Source organism: Tinamus guttatus, unplaced genomic scaffold (assembly GCF_059628265.1).
Source record: "Tinamus guttatus ecotype Peru unplaced genomic scaffold, ASM5962826v1 Tinamus_guttatus_pri_ptg000546l, whole genome shotgun sequence".
NCBI lineage: Eukaryota > Metazoa > Chordata > Aves > Tinamiformes > Tinamidae > Tinamus > Tinamus guttatus.
Window position 1 is genome coordinate 1,206,134 of NW_028289080.1, and position 18,325 is coordinate 1,224,458.

The 18,325-nt window shown below is 44.5% G+C and overlaps 2 protein-coding genes and 1 pseudogene across 2 annotated transcripts; all 3 read left to right on the plus strand.

Annotated features, from left to right (window-relative positions):
- Window positions 1-501: 501 nt before the first annotated feature.
- LOC104576467 (proto-oncogene Mas) lies at window positions 502-1,497 on the plus strand. Its single transcript, XM_010223852.2, is given in 1 exon segment — window positions 502-1,497. A coding segment is annotated over 1 exon segment (981 nt). The 5' UTR covers window positions 502-516.
- Window positions 1,498-2,833: 1,336 nt separating this feature from the next.
- On the plus strand, window positions 2,834-4,623 carry LOC104576466 (mas-related G protein-coupled receptor member B5-like; annotated as a pseudogene).
- A 12,668-nt stretch (window positions 4,624-17,291) lies between these two features.
- LOC104576465 (mas-related G protein-coupled receptor member H-like) lies at window positions 17,292-18,325 on the plus strand. The gene is given in 2 exon segments (XM_088534267.1): window positions 17,292-17,894; window positions 17,896-18,325. Coding segments are annotated over 2 exon segments (984 nt in total). The 3' UTR covers window positions 18,277-18,325.

Sequence of the window (18,325 nt, forward strand, 5' to 3'; positions counted from 1 at the left end):
TATGCTTGACTGACGGACACATCTGGAGTTTACAGCTCTGGGCTATCAAGATTGTGCAAGGAATCTGCCCCTGCTTGGATCTCCCATGTACCTGGTGAGATGGAATCCAGGGCTTGTGTTCTTTCCTATCGTTAAAACACTCAGCTTTTCACTTTCTCTTTACCTTTTGTTCAAATACCTCCACAGCCCTTTGCGGACATTAAGGGGTAAATGTTTCCTGCATGTCTTTTGTTTCTTATTCTGTAATCTCTTTGTGTTTGTTGTTCTTAGACCCAAGCATTTCCTTCAATCCTTTTTTTTTTCTTTTTTTTGCACCCTCCCTAGTCACGATTTCTCTACTTACTTCATATATATATTCCTTTGCACTTCATACGTATGTTCTTCAGGTTGCAGATCTTGTAGCTCATGAAGCTGAGAAAAGACTGAATGACCAGAGGAGCAGAGTACTGGGACTGTGTCACTAACTTTCCCTTCATTTCCTCCCTTTTTCTAGGTGAGTACAAGACGACAAGAAAGATGGACCACCACTCCAGCAATGTTGTGCTTGATTTGTCTTCCTCCCTGGCTTTAGTGGAGAGAAACCTGGTATGTGGGGATGGATGCAACAGGACTGGAAGCTTTGCAGACCACATCCCTGAAATTTTCATTGATAGCATCACATTGCTTATCTGCCTGTGTGGGCTGTTTGGGAATGGAACCATCCTCTGGCTCCTTGGTTTCTGCATCAAGAGGAACCCTTTCACTCCCTACTTCTTGAACCTAGCCATTGCAGATTCCTTTTTTCTCATCTCTACATCCGTTTTCCTCGTAGTATATCATGCCCCCCTGTTCAGCTATTTTCAGCCAAAGCTTTTGCACGTGCTCCTGCCATTTCACTCTGTGGTTTTGCTCACATACAGCCCTAGCCTGTATCTCCTCACAGCCATCAGTGTGGAGAGGTGTCTGTGTGTCCTTTGGCCCTTTTAGTACCGATGTCATCGCCCAAAGCTCTTATCGGTAGCCATGTGTTTTCTGCTCTGGCTGCTTGCTTGTGTGCTGTCCGTGCTTGTGTACTTTGTGTGTGATTTGGCTCACTGCAAGCACTGCTGGATGGTTCTCGCAATCTTGTGCTTTCTCAATTTTTGCCTTTTTACTCCCTTTATGATTCTTTCCAATGTGATCCTTCTCATCAAGCTTAAGCATAGCTCATGGCAACATCACTCAGATAAGATGTACACAGTGGTCTTCCTTGCTGTTTTCTTCTTCCTTCTCTTTGCCATCCCACTCAGCGCCGAGATCTTCCTCAACTTTTTTGTCTATGTTAAGTTTGTCTTGGAGATCTGCTTGTTGCTGGCATCCATCAACAGCAGCATCAATCCAGTTATTTATGTCCTAGCTGGGTGTTACAGAGAGTCCACGTTCAGGGGATCTCTCAAAGTTGCTCTTGAAAGGGTCTTTGAAGATAAGACAGATCCTCAAATAATGGATGAGACCTCTGCAGAGGGAATTGCTGCCTGAACCCTTACAGTATCCACCCATCTAGGCTGCAGACCAGCGTTTGGAGACCAGCAGCCCCGTTACCACATCCTTCACCAGCATCCATGGGAGCTGAGCCCTACCTCTGTCTGAGTGAACAAGAACAGTGGTGGATAGCAGAGCATGTCACATGGGACACAAAGAGACTTGAGATTTCAAAAGGAGCAGGGCTGGTTCAAACCTCAAAATTCTTTTAAAACAATCTTAATAAAAGTGACTTCTATATAATTTAAGTTTGGTTGTAATTTCTACCCTCGCTGACCCCATGAGTGCCCTTTCTTGTTCTCAAAATTACAGCATCAGAAACCCACTGGTTTATACTGCAGAAATTATGTGGATTGGAAGTTACGTGCCATTTGTTCTCCCATTCTCCAGTGTCAAATCCTGTGTCCAGGTCTGTACCTTTTTTCCTTCCTTGAGAAGAGCTCTTCCAACTGTTCCTGCTTCTAGTGTATTCTGGGACCTTGGGGTGATATTAAAGTCATTAGCATACATTACCATAAATGTCAAAAGTCTCTGGAAAATAGAAGATGACAGGATGGGACAGAAATACCATTTTCAGCTCCCTCTGCTGTGCTGCCCTCCTGCACCAGTCTTAACAGAGGAAATCCATCCCAGCCTGTCTGATATTCACAACTTACAAGTTGCGAATCATGGAGGTTGGTCCTTCACCTACCTTAAGAAAATTCAATTTTCTTTTTCTTTCTGAATTTCTAAGTCATCTCTTTACTCTCTGCTTCTGCTCTGGTCCATGCACAAATCTTATTGCTTAGCTCTCTAATGCACATAGCATCACATTGTGGGGAGCTATGCATTTGAAGATAAGATATCACTGTGCTGCGGAGTATATAAGTGTCAAACCTAGAAGTGAATCAGAAATTTAAATTTTACAGGGATAACAGACTTGTAGTTCAAGGTCTTAAAGTCTTGATTTCTGGGAAGATAGGATTAAAAAAACCCATCCAGTAGGAAGATAAGAAAATTTGAGGTTTGGGATTGCTTTAATATGGAAAGAGGAACATGACATAGAGACTATGTGCTTTTCCCATAGGTCTAGCTTCTGAGACTCTTTTCTTAGTAATTTCCTGTGCAAGATCAAGATTAGATATTCTAATGAAGCCCTGATACTCTCATATGCTACAAAATAGTTCTCTGTTTGCAGGAATCACTGGCAGCCTGTTTGGCTTGCACTTAGAAAAGCTGCTTGTGAAAGGACCTGAGAGGGATCCTCTGCTTGATACTGCATGAGCTCACAGAGTCAATCTTGTTTCCATTTTACAAGCGGTAATTCCAAAAATCATCATGTGAAGATCCTGTCATGGGGATGGTGGCTGGTAAGCGCTAAGCGAGGTGATTCTGAAGCAAGTCTACTCCAACAAGGTTCCCCAGTGTGTGAGAGGAAAGAAGGTCATACTTTTCTGGGTAGGTTTTTTGAGCCTAATCTGCACCCTCATGTAATTGGTTCTAAGACTGTTGGGCAATTTGCAGCAAATATGATAGAGGAATAAGAAGTTCCAGGAAATTTGGATCTATAAATGTTGTGGGAAAAGGCAGGAGGAGAATACTGAAAAGAATGTCTCACTGAGTGAAATCCAGCAGTTTAATAATATTAATTGCAATATTAGACATGTAAGAATCTGTATGTGATCTCCTCCCAAAACCACTTGCTCTTTGACAACTCTGAGGAAAGTCCCTTATTATTTTGACAATTCTAAGGAAAGTCCCTTGTTATTATTCCTCTCCTCCAGATCTTTCCTGTTGAAAGCTAGAAAGGTGGTATCTCCCTAGCCTTATTCTCATCTGTGTGTGCATTCTTGCACCAAACATGTCTTACTGATCTCCTCCAGGTCATGTCTTCTCCAAGCCTGCTGTGCTTTGCTGCTTTTTGTGCTCCTGCATTTAGCTTTTCTATGAATTTGGGGCATGGTTGCAACAATCCAAGGGGACAGCACAGTCATTAACATCTTTCTGTATCTTCTTGTCCCTCCAGCTGTTTTGAAATGAACACAGCAGGCGTTCCCTGCTGTGGGAAGAGCTAGCCCTGACTGCTGGAGCCAATCCAATGGGACTGCGTGTAACAGGACTTGGCACGAGGGGCTGCTGATGAAGACTGGCTCATAGAAGGACGATGACTACAACTGAGCTGACTGTGAGTTCACTTATTTGAATGAAGTCTCTGCCACACTGCTTATCTGCCTGTTTGGGCTGGTAGAGAATGGGACTGTCCTCTGGCTCCTCACCTCCCATGTCTGCAGGTACCCCTTCACTGTCTACATCCTGAACCTGGCTGTCACCAACTTTGCCTTCCTTCTCTTCATGGCTGTTGCCCTTGTGATATTTTATGGCCCAGGGAGTTTTTGTCGCAGACTGGGCTCCTGTGATGTAACAACTCTATTGAACATCATGATCCTCTTTGCTTTCACCACCGGTGTCTGCCTCCTGACAGCTGTCAGTGCTGTGATGTCTTTTTCTGTTCTTGTCCCAGCCCCCGTTGCTGCCACTGCCCCCAGCATTCACCAGCCTTTGTGTATGCCCTGCTCCAGGCCCTCTCCTTCCTGCCAATTGTAATCCTGCATTTCTCTCCTACAAAGCTCAGTCTTCATCCTGAGCTACATCTTATCTGTGTTCCTCTTGATTCTTTCTGGTCTAATCCTGTTTGCCCCAGGCTGTTGTTGTTCATGGCGATATTCACCACGTGAACTCCATATTACCATTCTGCTCCTTGTCTTCTTCTTCCCCTTCATCACTGCTGACTTTGGTTAGGGGATCCTTTGATTTTTCTGGTTTTGTCTTTAACACTTCCCTATCTCTTGCCTGTATGAATAGCCTGTTATTATGATCAACCCTGTTATTTACTTTCTGTCTGGGAGCTGTACAGAGAGGAAGTTCTCAGCCTCTGTTAGAGCTGCTTTCCAGAGAGCTTTAGGAGATGTAGCAGGGCCCCCAAATAGAAGTGAAACTCCGAGAGATAACACAGTGGAGAGAACTTTAAATATCTACAGCATCATCCTTAGAGGAGATACTCTAGGGACAGCGGTGTCCCCTGAGACAAGGCAAAACAAGGAAGATGACTTTGCTACAGGTCTACATGTGATTGTATGGAGTTAGTGCAACACAACTTGCTGAGTGGCATGGAAATTACTGCCTTGATGAATACCTGGGAGAGGGTGGTGAAATAGCCACTGAAATCTTTCCTTTGAATCTGTCCTATCCAACAAGTCTGACTTTTCCTTGTTTTAAAAGTGACCTGGTTTTCTGTTAAAATAGAGCCACGCCACAGAAGCTCATAGATGTTTCTGGTATGTTTTGGTGACTTTGCTTAACTGGTGGATAAGAGTTTTTGGCACAACAGTGCAGAATAATTCCTGGGCAAAATTTTGTGTGTGCATCTCCCATGGGCGCGGACATGTGTGAAGAATATGTGTAGATCTCACATTCAGCTTTGTTAGCAGGCATGTGTTTGCAATCGTCCCTTGAAGGATTTCCCCAAAGTGCACTGCTTCTGGTAACAACACTATAAATTGAATTTCATCTGCCCATTATGCGTGCTGTCTGTATGAAAGATTTTTGACTGGAATGGCATGCCACTTGCAGTTCCTCCAACTCTTTTCTGGGCTGTCTGAACGGTTAGTCTGAGCAAATGCTATTTTGCAACTCTGGCCTCGGTCTGTGTACAGCTCTGGTTTGTCTGTTCCTCATCCCCAAAACTCCAAGAGGAGTATGGTTAAAATAAAACAACTCCAAAAGCAGGACTCTGCCTGAAAACTCCATAAAGACTGGATTTTCAAAGTGAAAGAGGGTATGAGGAGAAGGAGGAAAAATAATGGAGCGGACCTATCTGATGCCATGAGCAGTGAATCCCTGTATCCTGACACAGACATTCACCAGGTAGAAATGGGGAAATATGTTTTCTGTGCTCCTCAGTCCCTAGTTGTGTTCCTCCCCAAGCCATGTGTTAGCCCAAGTTATTACAGTGCTGGGTGGTATGATTGTTCCTGGCAACATTCAAGAAACATGTAGATGAGGCACTTAGGGACATGGTTTAGCAGGCAGGGTGGTGATGGGTTTACAGTTGGACTTGACGATCCTGAAGGCCTTTTCTATGATTCTGTGTCTTCGATTTGCCTGTGAACTAACATTACTTCTGAGCTGAACTGGTTTCCTGGAGTGGCTGCCCACGAATCTGCACTAACTTGAATATGAACACAAGAGAAAGGTTGGGAAAATGCAGCTGGTAAGGAGTGACAGAGGCAGAGAATCTATCAGCTGGGCAGACTGAAGTCAAGTTGAAATGATTAACTAGTGCCCCCAGGAATGTGAGACTGTGGCCTTTAGGAGCTCTAGTGATGGAAGATCATCAACCCTTTGGCTTTTCCCTATGCCCAAACCAGAGTAGCATGTCACTACGTTGGCTAACACGAAAATCAATCATTTGGCACTGTAGAGATATCAATATCAACTTATCAAGCCATGTTAATCAAACCTGTAAAACTCCCCAATAAAAAACAAGAAGCTCAGAAACCAGGACAACTCCCTGCATCTTGAGGAGATGACATCTGTGTTTGGGAAAGAGACGGACTCAGGCATTTTTGGAACAGGATTCAGTAAGAAAATTCACAGATGATGTGGTAGGATTCATCTCACTTCATTTAGCTGCTTAGAAGTCCATCCTTTTTCATACAGCCGTGTGTATTTCCTCGACACAGAGGAACATGGGCATCTTCAGTGGCTGTTTTGTCTTTGCTGCTTTGGAGTCCCATTTAGGACAGCATGAATTGCCCTCACCAGGTACCAATCTCTCTCTCTCTCTCTCTTTCAGCAATAGAGGTTGTCTGGATAATTAGCTTAGATCACAGACCTAACCATGGTCTTCTGGTTTACCTTACCTCTATTATGGGTCTAGGTATACAGGTATCTCTAAATTCATCTCCGTCATTGACATGGCTGTCCATCAGCTCATGTAGGGGCACCTATTCTCCCTGTCATCCCTATCCACAGGCTATTGTATAGATGTGATAACTCAGAAAACTCTCAATAAAAATATGTAAGCTATTATAATTTTGTCAGTCTTGATGTTCACTATAACCTGAACAGGGGTTGGGGAGTAAATTACTCCATACTGTCTGCAAGTCAGAAGGGTTGTAGTAGCCTGTAGAGGATTTGAAAGGCTGGATTTGAATTTCCTGTTTTCACCCTGAAGGCAAGCCATGCTCTGGTACAATATTTGCCTTAACCTGGGTGAGGCTGGTTTCCAGGCCATGTGCTAAGCAGCCAAAGAAGCTGAAGAGAAGCCTGGTGACTTTTTTTCTTTTTTTCAGAGAAAAGAGACAGTGCAGCAAGCTGGCATAGGTGGCCTGGGTGAGTCTGAAGGCAAGGCAGTTCCCACAAAGCAGAAAAGACACAAATGAGTATGCTGCAGTGCTGCTCCTTTTGCACTCCCCTTGTGATACACTGGCTGGGGGAGGCAGTTTCAGCAGAGCACAGTAACCAAGCCCAGCTGCTGAACTTCTTTCCCTCCTAAATATGGGCAGAAAAGTGTTTTTTAAAGGAAAGTTTCAGGCCTTTGATGAGTTACAATAAATGGGAAAAGGTGCAGAACCTCCCAAGACAGTGTTTTGTTTTTGCAAAGAGATTAGGTTTTATACTTTTGGCAGTATTTTTTTCTCTCCTTTCTGCATCTTTGTAAAAATCAAACCAGAATGCTCACTAGAAAAGTATCACCTGGCTGTACAGAGTATCCGGTATGAGGTCGAGACTGAGGCAGGTGCCTTGATTCATGTAGGATGGGAACCACCTGCCTAACTGTAGCTGTCCAAAAATAGCTCTCCCAGTCTCTGTGGGATGTCTCAGCTACCTATGCACCAACTGAAGGAGAGGAAGGATTCCTAGAACGCAACTCTTTCAGTCTACCTAAACATCTGTGTGGAAATGGGACAAATCACCCTAAGGCTCTCATCTCTCTCCACAGGGTTTAAAGGGCACCCAGGTGACTAGCACAGATAAAACATCTAATTTTACACTGCTGAAAGCATTGGAAATGAATCCTCTTCCACTTCTTCCATGTTCTCCTTACTAAAATTGCTCTTTTTATAAAGATGTGACAAAGAGATATCTTCATTCATATTTCATTCATATTTCTCCATTTCTTCCTAATCTTCTCCACTCTCTCTGCCATGTTCACTAGACCTCAGGCAGGGGATGATTGCTCTGGAAACCGGTCATGACAGTATGCTCCAGTCCTTCAGTATGCTTCAGGATGCAAACCAAGAACTTAGGTCTAAAGATCTTTGTACTTTGAAAGCCTATGGGGCTATGAGGATGGCAGCATCCCTCTTATCAGATCATCTATAAATGCTTTATATTTCAAATTCCTTTCCTGAATCTCAAACATCACATGAGCTTGAAAACAGTTACTTACAAAATGGTTCCTGGAGCTCCCAAGTGGATTAACTGTGTAAAGACACCCATTTCAAATATAGGTGACATTCTCTGTAACAGGGACTGAGAGAAGGAAAGAGTCACATGTGAAGAAATTCCTTTTAAGATATTTCTAGAAAGGGAGCATTAAACAGAAGACAATCTGCAAGAGCACATAGGGAAGAATAGGCAAAATATGGAGGGGAAATGGTAGATGTTGGAGAAAAAGAGTGAAGACAGTAGCTACTAGAAACTGGTTTTCTGACTGGTGAAGGATACAAACTACATTTGCTTGTCTTCTTTTGTCTCTCCAATCCTGGATCCCAAGCCAAGTGGTTATAGAATTTGGCTGGATCGGGTTCCCTGCACTGCCTTGCTGATTCATACTGGTTGTCTAGAATGCTAAAGCTCCTAGCAAAAACGTGGCAATGTGGACGATACAATGTATAGTCTCCATATGTGACTGTCCGGTAACATCTGGAAACATGTGGGCACTGCTTTTGAGCTTCCCAAGTAAAAGTCATGAGTCAAAAGCTTTATCCACAAAAACTATGCTGAAAAAGCCCAACCTACTCTTCACTTCAAAGCAGCTCTTCTGCCTGATAAGCTAAATCTGTTTAGCGACATACAAATCTTTCACATTACTTGTTGGTTCTCATTTCTTATTTTTTTCTGTTTCCCATTAGCAAGACACCTGTGGCACAGAGCTAAAAGGTTTTTTCACTTTTTTCCTTCTGGTTACTGTCAATTTGCTCTTTATTCCAGCATTAACCTACATCTCCCAAACCCCTTTGCAAAGGGTAAAAAAAATGCATTATCAGACACAGATATTTATTCATAGTCATAGAAGAAGGGGACGAGGTGGAAGAGAAACTTTGTCTTGGCATGAAAGATATCTTCACTATATTTCATTGTGGGAAAGCATCTCCAGGCCTGGAGGAACAGCCTGAGAACCTTTTTCAAAAAGATTTGGAGAACTGCCCTGATAGATATACCACGTTCCTGAATTGAGACCGCAACCAGCAAGGGAGATGTCAGCATGTCCATGCACTGCATGGGCCACAGAAACTCAACACCAGACAGCAGCTTTACTGAATTTCCCTAAAACAAAAGAAGCAGTGCAGGTCTGGCCCCAGAAGGAAACCTCATGGGAGAAGGTTGTGAGTAGCATGTCAGACAGAGCTGGTTTCCAGCAACACAGCCTCTCAGACCTTGTCTCTTACAAGGATGATGAAGTTGGTCACTTGTTGCCTATGTCAGTCCATTTGCCAGATGGGATCCTGGGGAGTTGTTCACTTCCTTGCTCATTCTTCATAAGAGTCTGAGGCTCAGAAGATAAATTTATTAGGACATAAGTTCAAACAGTGAACTTCGTAAATGAGAAGAATCCCATGATGAGACAGAAGTGTATACAAAAACTTATCTGCCTTTGCTGCCTGTGCCTTAGGAATGCAGATCTTTTATTGCCATTTTGGTCTCTATTTGGGTTCTTGATGGATTCCTGTCCTGCAGCAAATGTTCACAGGGTCTTTTTTGGTCCTCAGGGGTCTCCTCTCCTCACAACTTGTTCCAGAGGAACTGAGATGAGACAAGCAGCTTTTCTCCTGCCCAGCTGTAGCCTTTTAAAGGATCACATCACAACAAATAACGTGCTGTAAACAAATGCATGAATCAGACAACCAGCCAACATTACTCTGTTGCAACAAGCCACATTTCCTTGGAGCAGTGCCCAAAACCAACACCTTGTGTGGACTTTTTGGCACTAACATGAGAGCCGGGAACATATGACTCATAACTCCCCCCGCACTATTGAAACCATACTTTTCTCAGAATGATTTAACCTTGAAACTAAAGATTATGGCAAATTCCCAGTTAAGTTATACAATCATACTGCCATTTTCTCTCAAACTCTGCAGCCTGAGCTTACGTTGCTGGTCATTTCTCTTTTCATTTGCTGGGAGGACAGAATAAGCTCTGCTGATGACTGCCTTAAAGGGAAGAACAAGGAAATGATGACACTCCCTGTGCTCCATGCCCCTTTCCTGCCATCTTGAGGCAGCAGTCAAGCACATATTTGCAAAAATCACCACGACCCTGTGCTGACACTGTTTAACTTTTACTGCAGCCAGTTACACCTCCAGGAACTCTGTCCCCTGTTTCTCATCAATGCAGTCACTACAGGCCCTGGAGCATGGAGAGTGTTTTACCTGACCAAATACAGGGATTTCAGTGTGGGCTGAACTGCTCTTTAGACTTTCTTCATGACGATACCTGTTGGGCTTCCATCTGCCTTGCCAGAAGCAAGGAGGCTTTCCAGGAATCCTGTGCCTAAGTTCCTGCCCTTTGAGAATGCCTCAGATGCCCAAAACCACCTGAAATGGTGTCTTCAACTCACTCAGTATGAATCTGGGGCTGAATTCCTCTGTGTATGTCTGCAGTGAGGAAGTTTCCATCAGAGCTGCACACCCTGGGTTCCTTCATAGTCAGTATAAAGGGGTATGCACTACTGTACACATTGCTTCTAGGACCAGAAGAATTGTGCCCTGAGGGGCTCTCATTTCTCTGCTTCACTATAAAGTTGATTTTGCTGACATATAGATATTTGCAAGTAGCTGGCCCAAATTGATCCTTATTGTCTATTGTGAGACTGACAAGACATCTGGCTACTAATGAGCTCTGCCCTCTTCCCTGGGCCATTCTTTTTGTCCTTGGCTATTGCCTTTCTTTCTTTTTGACTATGCGTTTTGTGTTAGCATGATACATACATCCTTCAAAGACAACATCTCAGTGTATTTCTTAGCACCCTCACTACCGACGAAGTTGTTCCTGACAGAGCTGAAATGACCAGAGAATCACAATATTGGAGCTGTCAGCACTGCCAATTCCTGTACAGTTTTTGCTCGCCTCTGAGAATGAGGGAGAAGGGGAAGGGAGAAAAAGATGACAGCACCCTGCAGCACTCTTCATAATGATTGAGAGGGCAGTAACTGCCTAGTTTGGGCCATGGAGATTATTACAGCTGAGCTCCTCTGTGTGCTTGGCTTCTTCTCCAAGGCAAATGGCACTCAGAATGGACTCCTTTCCACCTGCATCTTCTTCCTCCCAGGGAGATTTCATTAACTGGACAAACCACCTTTGCCTTCATGACATTTTGTGTTTTTTCTTTTCCTTCCCCCAATTGCTGTATGTGCTGCTTTGATTCATCAGCAATACTTTCCTGTATCACCTCAGTGCCATTAATGCTGAGAGATGGCTGCTCACTCTTTTCTCTTTCTGGTCCACCATCTATCCATTATTTTTAATCCATGATCTGGGCTCTTTTTCCTCCTGCAAAGTGGTCTGAAGTTTCATTTACAGTGATGGTACATAAACAAAATACGAGATTCTTGCTGCCCTCATGAACAAAGATCTCCTCCTCAAAGGCTCAGTCTCCCTGTGAGAGAAATGGGGTAACTCTCTGACTTTCTCCTCCTGCTCTTTTATGGGGGCTGGGCATAGCTTTGTGCCTTTTCGCAGCTCTCACAGGTCTCACAAGCAGATGTGAGGCCACTGGAGAAATGTCATTTTGTGTTTGCCTTCCTCCTTCTCTGCCCACTTATACATTTTGGCATGCATTACAGGGAGTTTCAGCCTTCTGGAGACTGCCTCTCCTGCGATGTGGCCTAAAGCCCATCAAAGCTCTTTCACTGAAGTGAGCTGTCCATGGAAGACTTTCATGGTTTGCTGGAATTATAGCTGAATTAGTCTCATAGTCCCTATAGCATTTCATTGCTAAAATATGGACATACAATATATGAAATATATTGAAAGAAAAAAGTTGTTAAAGATATTACTCTAAACAAACCAGAAAACCAAAGTTAGGACAGTAGTTTCTCCTAGGTCAAACATCAATTCAGGTTTTTTCTTCTGAATATATTCAGTTATTTACAAAGAAAAGACTTTAATGAAGTACTTCATTTTTGCAATGGTATAAATATACCCTTATGTGTTTGCAGCTATGATTTTCAACAAACAGTCAAGAGGCATGTCTGGAAAATGTCAAGGAAACAAGAACCATGTGCACAGTGAAATGCCATGTCTGAGTCCTCAAAGAAATGCCGCACAATTGGTATTCAAGCTTAGTGCCATTCTTGCTGCAATGCTTGTCAGCAGTTAATGCTGCAAGTCCAGCGCCTTGGCAGCCAGGGAAGAATATTCCCACACAAACATGCCATTTTGTGCATATCCACTGAAGCCAGCATCCATCTTTACTGACAGCTCCTCTCCTTTTCTTGTGTCATGAAGAACATCACAGTACCCTTTTACCCTCCTGGGTATTTCTGGAGTTTTAGATTCTTTCATGACAGTGGTTCTGGAGAAGGAGAGCTGGAGAGTCTTTAATGAACACTAATGAATCTTGCATTGAAGGGAGACACTGAACAGGAAATGGAGAACATCTTTTCCCAGGAATATGCCATGGAGTTGGTCATCGTCCCAGACATGGCCAGTCAAGGCCATGTCTCCCAAATATCTAGTCATGTACCCTTTCCCACACAGAGGACAGTTTCTGTCTCTTCCCCCACTTTGTAAAGCAGTCCCAACCCCATGCTTTGTAAACACCTGCTTGGAGAAGAATGGAGGGAAAAGAGCAGGAGGAATGCTTTGTAGAGCTGGGAGAATGAGACGGTCCAACTAGACAGGCGGAAGTTAGGTGAGTTTGCTGGCTGGCACTGAAACAGCAGTCAGCTATAAGTGTCATTAGGTGTCATATGGGTGTCATGGAGGGAATGTAGGGCTTGCCTGCTTTCTTTCCAGGGCACCCTGAGCATCAGTGTTTATGTGCAGGCCAGTGTCTCAGGGTGCCTCTGCCATCAGCATGGGTCTCTACTATTTCACCCATCTCTGATCCATTCCCTGATGCAATGGGAAGAGCTGACCTACACATGGGATTTGGACATTGCTCCGGCTGCATGGTAATGCAGCTCATCATGCAGCCATGTGCTATGTGAACCTGCTCTCAGTATAGGCATGGTGGCTTCCCTAGAATTTGCATTAGCAGCAAGAGTGAATGATACTCCCTATTGCTCTTCTCCTGTCCTGGGGAGTTTTTGTGCTTTCCAAGCTTGAAGTCTATTATTTTTTTGCCAGTTCAGTTAACTCTCTTTGCTCCTGGAGACCTGCTTAAATTTCCTTACCCCTGTGATGTTGTTTCTGAGGCAATAGTATTAGGGAGCCATCCCATGAGGCAGTACAAACCAGGAGTTGAAGATGAACCCAGGTCAGCCAGCGCCCTCACTGATGGGGCACAATGCCAAACGGATCTGATCTGAGTGAGTAGAGCAGGGCGCTGGTAACAGAATCCATTCACAGAGTCCATCCAGAGAGCCCAGTCAGGAACAGTAGAAGATGTGGATAGTGAAAAGAATGAAAACAATATAACAATACGGGCCCAAGTTGTCACAGTTCATTGTGATTTCTCAAATTTACAGTAGAGCGCATACTGTATGAAAAAGAAATCTATGAGCTCGATAAATAAAAAAAAACCAAGCAAACCAGAAAACAGGAGTTTTTCCATTCTCTTTAAACTAGCATAACTCGTTATTTCTCTAGTTAATTAATCCACAAGTTTGTTGATTAGTTAACTCGATAATTTATTAATATTACGCGCTTTTGAGCAAAATAGCTACCTATCTGATGGAGAAAATGCTCAGTCTTACTCCTCTGACATAGAATCATAGAATCATTATGTTTGGAAAAGACCTTCAAGATCACTGAGTCTAACTGTAAGCCCTTCAACACCTTGCCTGCTTAACCGTGTCCCTAAGTGTCTCATCTACATGTTTCTTGAACACTGCCAGGGATGGTGACTCTGCCACTTCCTTAGGCAGCCTGTTTCAATGCTCAACTACTCTTTCAATGTAGATTTTTTTCTTAATATCTAATTGGAATCTCCCTTGGTGGCACTTGAGAACATTTCCTCTTATCCTATTGGCAGTTACTCTGGAGAAGAGGTAGTTGAGAGGTAGCTGTCGAAAGCAATAAGGTCACTCCTGAGCCTCCTCCTCTCCAAACTAAATAACCCCAGCTCCCTCAGCTGCTCCTCATAAGGTCTGTGCTCCTGCCCTATCACCAGCTTCATTGTCCTTCTTTGGACATGCTCCAGCAGCTCAATGCCTTTCTTGTAGTGAGAGGCCCCAAAATGAACACAGTATTTGAGGTGCAGCCTCACCAGTGCTGAGTACATGGGGACAATCTCTTCCCTAGCCCTGCTGGCTACACTGTTCCTGAAACATGCCAGGATGTCATTGGCCTTCTTGGCCACCTGGGCACACTGCTGGCTTATGTTCAAACGGCTGCCGACCAACTCCCCCAGATCCTTTTCTGTCATGAAAATGTGTGACATGATGTGGGTGTCCACTGAGCAGCACTGGGAAGCATGAGAACCTCAACCATCCAGCTGATGGTGAGTCTCTTTTAAAGGCTGTTAGGGTGAAGTATTTTTGCCTTCCAGATTGGAAAATTTGGTCTATGCCATCCCTATTTATTTCTCCAGTCACCAGACAAGGATTTACTAACTCCAAAGCTTTGGTCTTGCAAGGTCTTAAGATTACGATACTTATAAAACTGCATGGATAGAAGACTTCATTCTGTTTTGTCCTTGAGTGTCTGAAGTATGAGCTGCACTTGTTTTAACATAGTGGTGCTGTTCCCAGCAGGCGTCAGGCCTCAGTATGAGCTCTGTGTTAGGGCCCAAAGCCTGAGTATGGCTCAACTGAACATAAGTGTCATTCCGAAAATGGGGCTAGACACAGGGCAGGAGACAGGTGCATCTACAGCACACCTTTGCAAAAGAATGCATGTCTAGGCAACAAGGCCTATTGACAGCCCCAGGAGAGTCAACAATAGAAGATAATTCTCCAAGGTTCAGCATGGCAGGAAAGAACTTATCACCAGGAAGGACACATCCTGGGGGCCACACTAGCCTCTCCCAAGAACAGGAGAAACAGATGAAGCCATTCATGAATAACTAGGTATGTCCAGGGGAATGATGGGGATCTCAGCAGGCTGCACACACACTACACGTGATGCAGCCTCATGCCCCAGCACAGCAACACCATAGAAGAAGTGGGAAAGGCACGAAGAAAGGAAACAAGGGCAGGCAAAGAAAAAGGCCTCTAAGTGAGGTCTGCACACTTCTGTGGGAAGGGAAAGAGGAGTTCTGGCCTCATTCAGGGAGAAATGGATGAGGAGAAAAGGAAAGGAGTGAAGCATGGAAGGATGTATTAGTGTGAGGGGCCTGGCATGGAAAGATGCAGTGGTGGGGAAGAAGTCTGGCCAGACATGAGGGAGGCAGAAAGGTGAGAGCAAAGGAGATGAGCTAGTGTCCTTCAGCATTAGGGAAGAATCAGAGGAACCCCTTCGGAAGTCCTTCACATGGCCCATTGCCTTAATATTCCTTTCCGCTTTCCATAATTATTCACATGCAGAATCCTTCCACACCTGCTCCCTTCCTTGGGATGCCAACATCAGAACACACATTTAGTCTCATCTTTCTGCAGGATGTCACCAGAGTTCAGACACGCCAAAGGATGAGAGTTGGCTCACTGCCTCTAATCACATTTGGCATGCATGTGCCTCCTCTTAGATTATATTTTGGGCAGGACATAGTGCCACAAGTTTATTTTTATCTACAAGTGATTTCTGCCTCATAATCTCATCCCTCAACACCACAGAGACTGACAACTTCACTGCTTATTTTTCTTCCACTTTCATGTGTATTTCCTTCTTTCTATTCTCCTTACACAGTACAGGTGTGTATGGGGACCATGCAGGTCCTCATAGTCCTACGTTTTTGAGAAAGCTTTCTGTTCCCAACCCTGGCTTTTTTTCACTCTCTATCTTCCCATAGTTTCCATGAAGGTCACCTCTCCTCCCTGGCAGCTGAGAATTGATGCAGGGCTGAAAGGGCATTTCTTTGCCTTCTTGTCCACCTATCCATTTTCTGCATTCCTTACAGAATCTTTCCATGCTTCCCTTCTTTCCTTTTTCCCAGCCCTCTTGCCCTGGATCAGGTGGTGCCCACCTCTTGTCCTTTCCCCACATCTCCTTGTTAAACATTCCCCATGCAAAGATTTTCTGTGCAGGCTGTGAGGTTGGCCATGCAGTATGATGATTGCAAGGATTCACATCTGAGAGTGATTTATGTACCCTTGTGTACTACCAGACAACTTCCCTTGTGCAGTCAAGTGGTGAGTTGGGAAGTAACAGGAAGACATGCTATTGGGTAAATCTGACTCTAAGGCTTCATTTGCATTACATTCTTCTCACTTTGTGCATAAAAAGTTGGGAAAGCATTGACCCTAATTGGCAGCATGACCCCTTCTACATATCCAAAGATTTCTCATTAACTTTTGGTGACTATACACAAGTTAGTTGTGAACAACATGTTCAATACAATGAAAACAAAACCATACTGTTTTTTCCACACATTAAGGAAAATCACTATCAGAAGGCAAAGTGAGACAGGGGAGAATTGGGAACGTTTTACAGCATTGTTTTTGGCACAGCTAATGATAGAGTAGAGGAAGAGGGTGATGTGACCATTTTTTACTGACAAGATCTCTGGACCTCGAACATGTGAGGGGAAGATGTCAGTGATGTGATGAGATTGTGAGGAGAGTGTCCTGCTCACGCAAAGCGATCTGTGGCCAGTGGTTTTCACACTGGTGCCAGAGAGGAGGCAGAAGCAGAGTCGCGTGGCCCAAGCAGTTGTGACCTGCTTGTTTCTCCAGGGGGTGCTGGCACAGTGGGGCCCCCTACAACCCATATGCTGGTGCTCACGGGGAGAGTGGCCATTTCCAAGGAGTAACAGGAGGTAGGAGGTTGGGGATAGAACTGGAGTGGTGGGTGGTGTTGGTCACCAGGCTCTTTCCTGGGGTGTGGGGCATGAGTGGGAGGAAGGGAATCTTTGCTCAGTGGGGTTTTCTCCTTAGAGCCCACTCTCACCCCAGGACAAGGTGGTAGCTCCCGCATTCTCCCTTTCTCCAGGACCCTTCCTCTTTCACATCCCCCTATTTCCAGCCATTCCACCCTATCCCCACTGCTCTTTCTCCATCTCTTTCTCCTAGATATCCCTAGTCCTCCAGCCTGTCTCCACCTCTCCCTCTCTAGGACAGGCAGCTTCAGGCTTTTCCCAGTCACCCACAGCAGGAGATAGTTCTTCCTGACGCAGATCACGACCTGGTGTGAGGAGAGCAGGAAGGGAAAGCGAGTGCTGGAAGTGCTGATGCCCCTGATCTCCTCCCTCCTTCCTAATCTCTCCTAGGAGGTGGTGGCAGAGTGGAGAGGGACAAGACAACGCTCATAGCAGGGGCTTCACCATGGGAGACACCAACACAACAGACCTTTCTCTGACCTCTTTGGACACAGGATACACAAACTCTGTGGAAAATACTGGAGTTTCATGCTTTAGGGGACAACCAGGATTGCTGATCTTTGCAGGGGTCTGCATGGGGATTTGTCTGTGTGGGTTAGGGGGGAATGGGATGGTTGTGTGGTTCTTAGGCTTTAAAATGAAGAAGAACCCCTTCACTGTCTACATCTTCAACCTGGCTGTTGCTGACTTCTCTGTGCTTCTTTTGTCTTTTCTGATCATATTGGTAAATTTTTGTGTCCAAGGAATTTATTTTCATGATCAGAATGCCATTTTTGCCTTCTGCTATTGGGTACACGCACCGTACTACTTCTTTCACCTTACTGGTCTGGGTCTCCTGACAGCATTATGCACTGAACGATGTATTTCTGTCCTCTTCCCAATCTGGTACCGCTGTTCCCGCCCAATGCATTTGTCAGCCATTGTGTCTTGTGTTCTTTGGGCTGGTTCTGTGCTCTCTACTTTATTAGGTCTTTTTGGCTGTAGCGCTCATCCTGAATTAATCTGTAAGAAAGTACTTGAAGGCATGATCATTGCAGTTTTAATCATTTTTCTCATCACTGCTATTGTTTTCCAACTTGATCCTGTTCATCAAACTTCGATATGGCTCACAGAGGCGTCATCCTGGGAGACTCTTTGTTGCAATCTTACTCAACATCCTCTTCTTTTTTGTCTTTGGGATTCCTTACAGTGTAGAGATAATACTCTTTGTTTATCATTCAAATGAATTATTACCTGAAAATCTGTCTTTCTTGCTGGCATCTCTGAACAGTAGCATCAACCCTGTCATTTACTTCCTGGTCGGGAGCTACCATCAACGTCGGTTTGAGGCCTCTGTGAAAGCTGCCTTCCGCCGTGTGTTTGCAGAGAAAACAATGTGCGAAGAGGGCAGCCAAGACCTCAGAGATACTGCTGCAGAGAGCAGTGTGTAGATGCCTGCTGCCAAAGCAGGAGCAGAGGTTCTGAACTCCACAGGCAGCC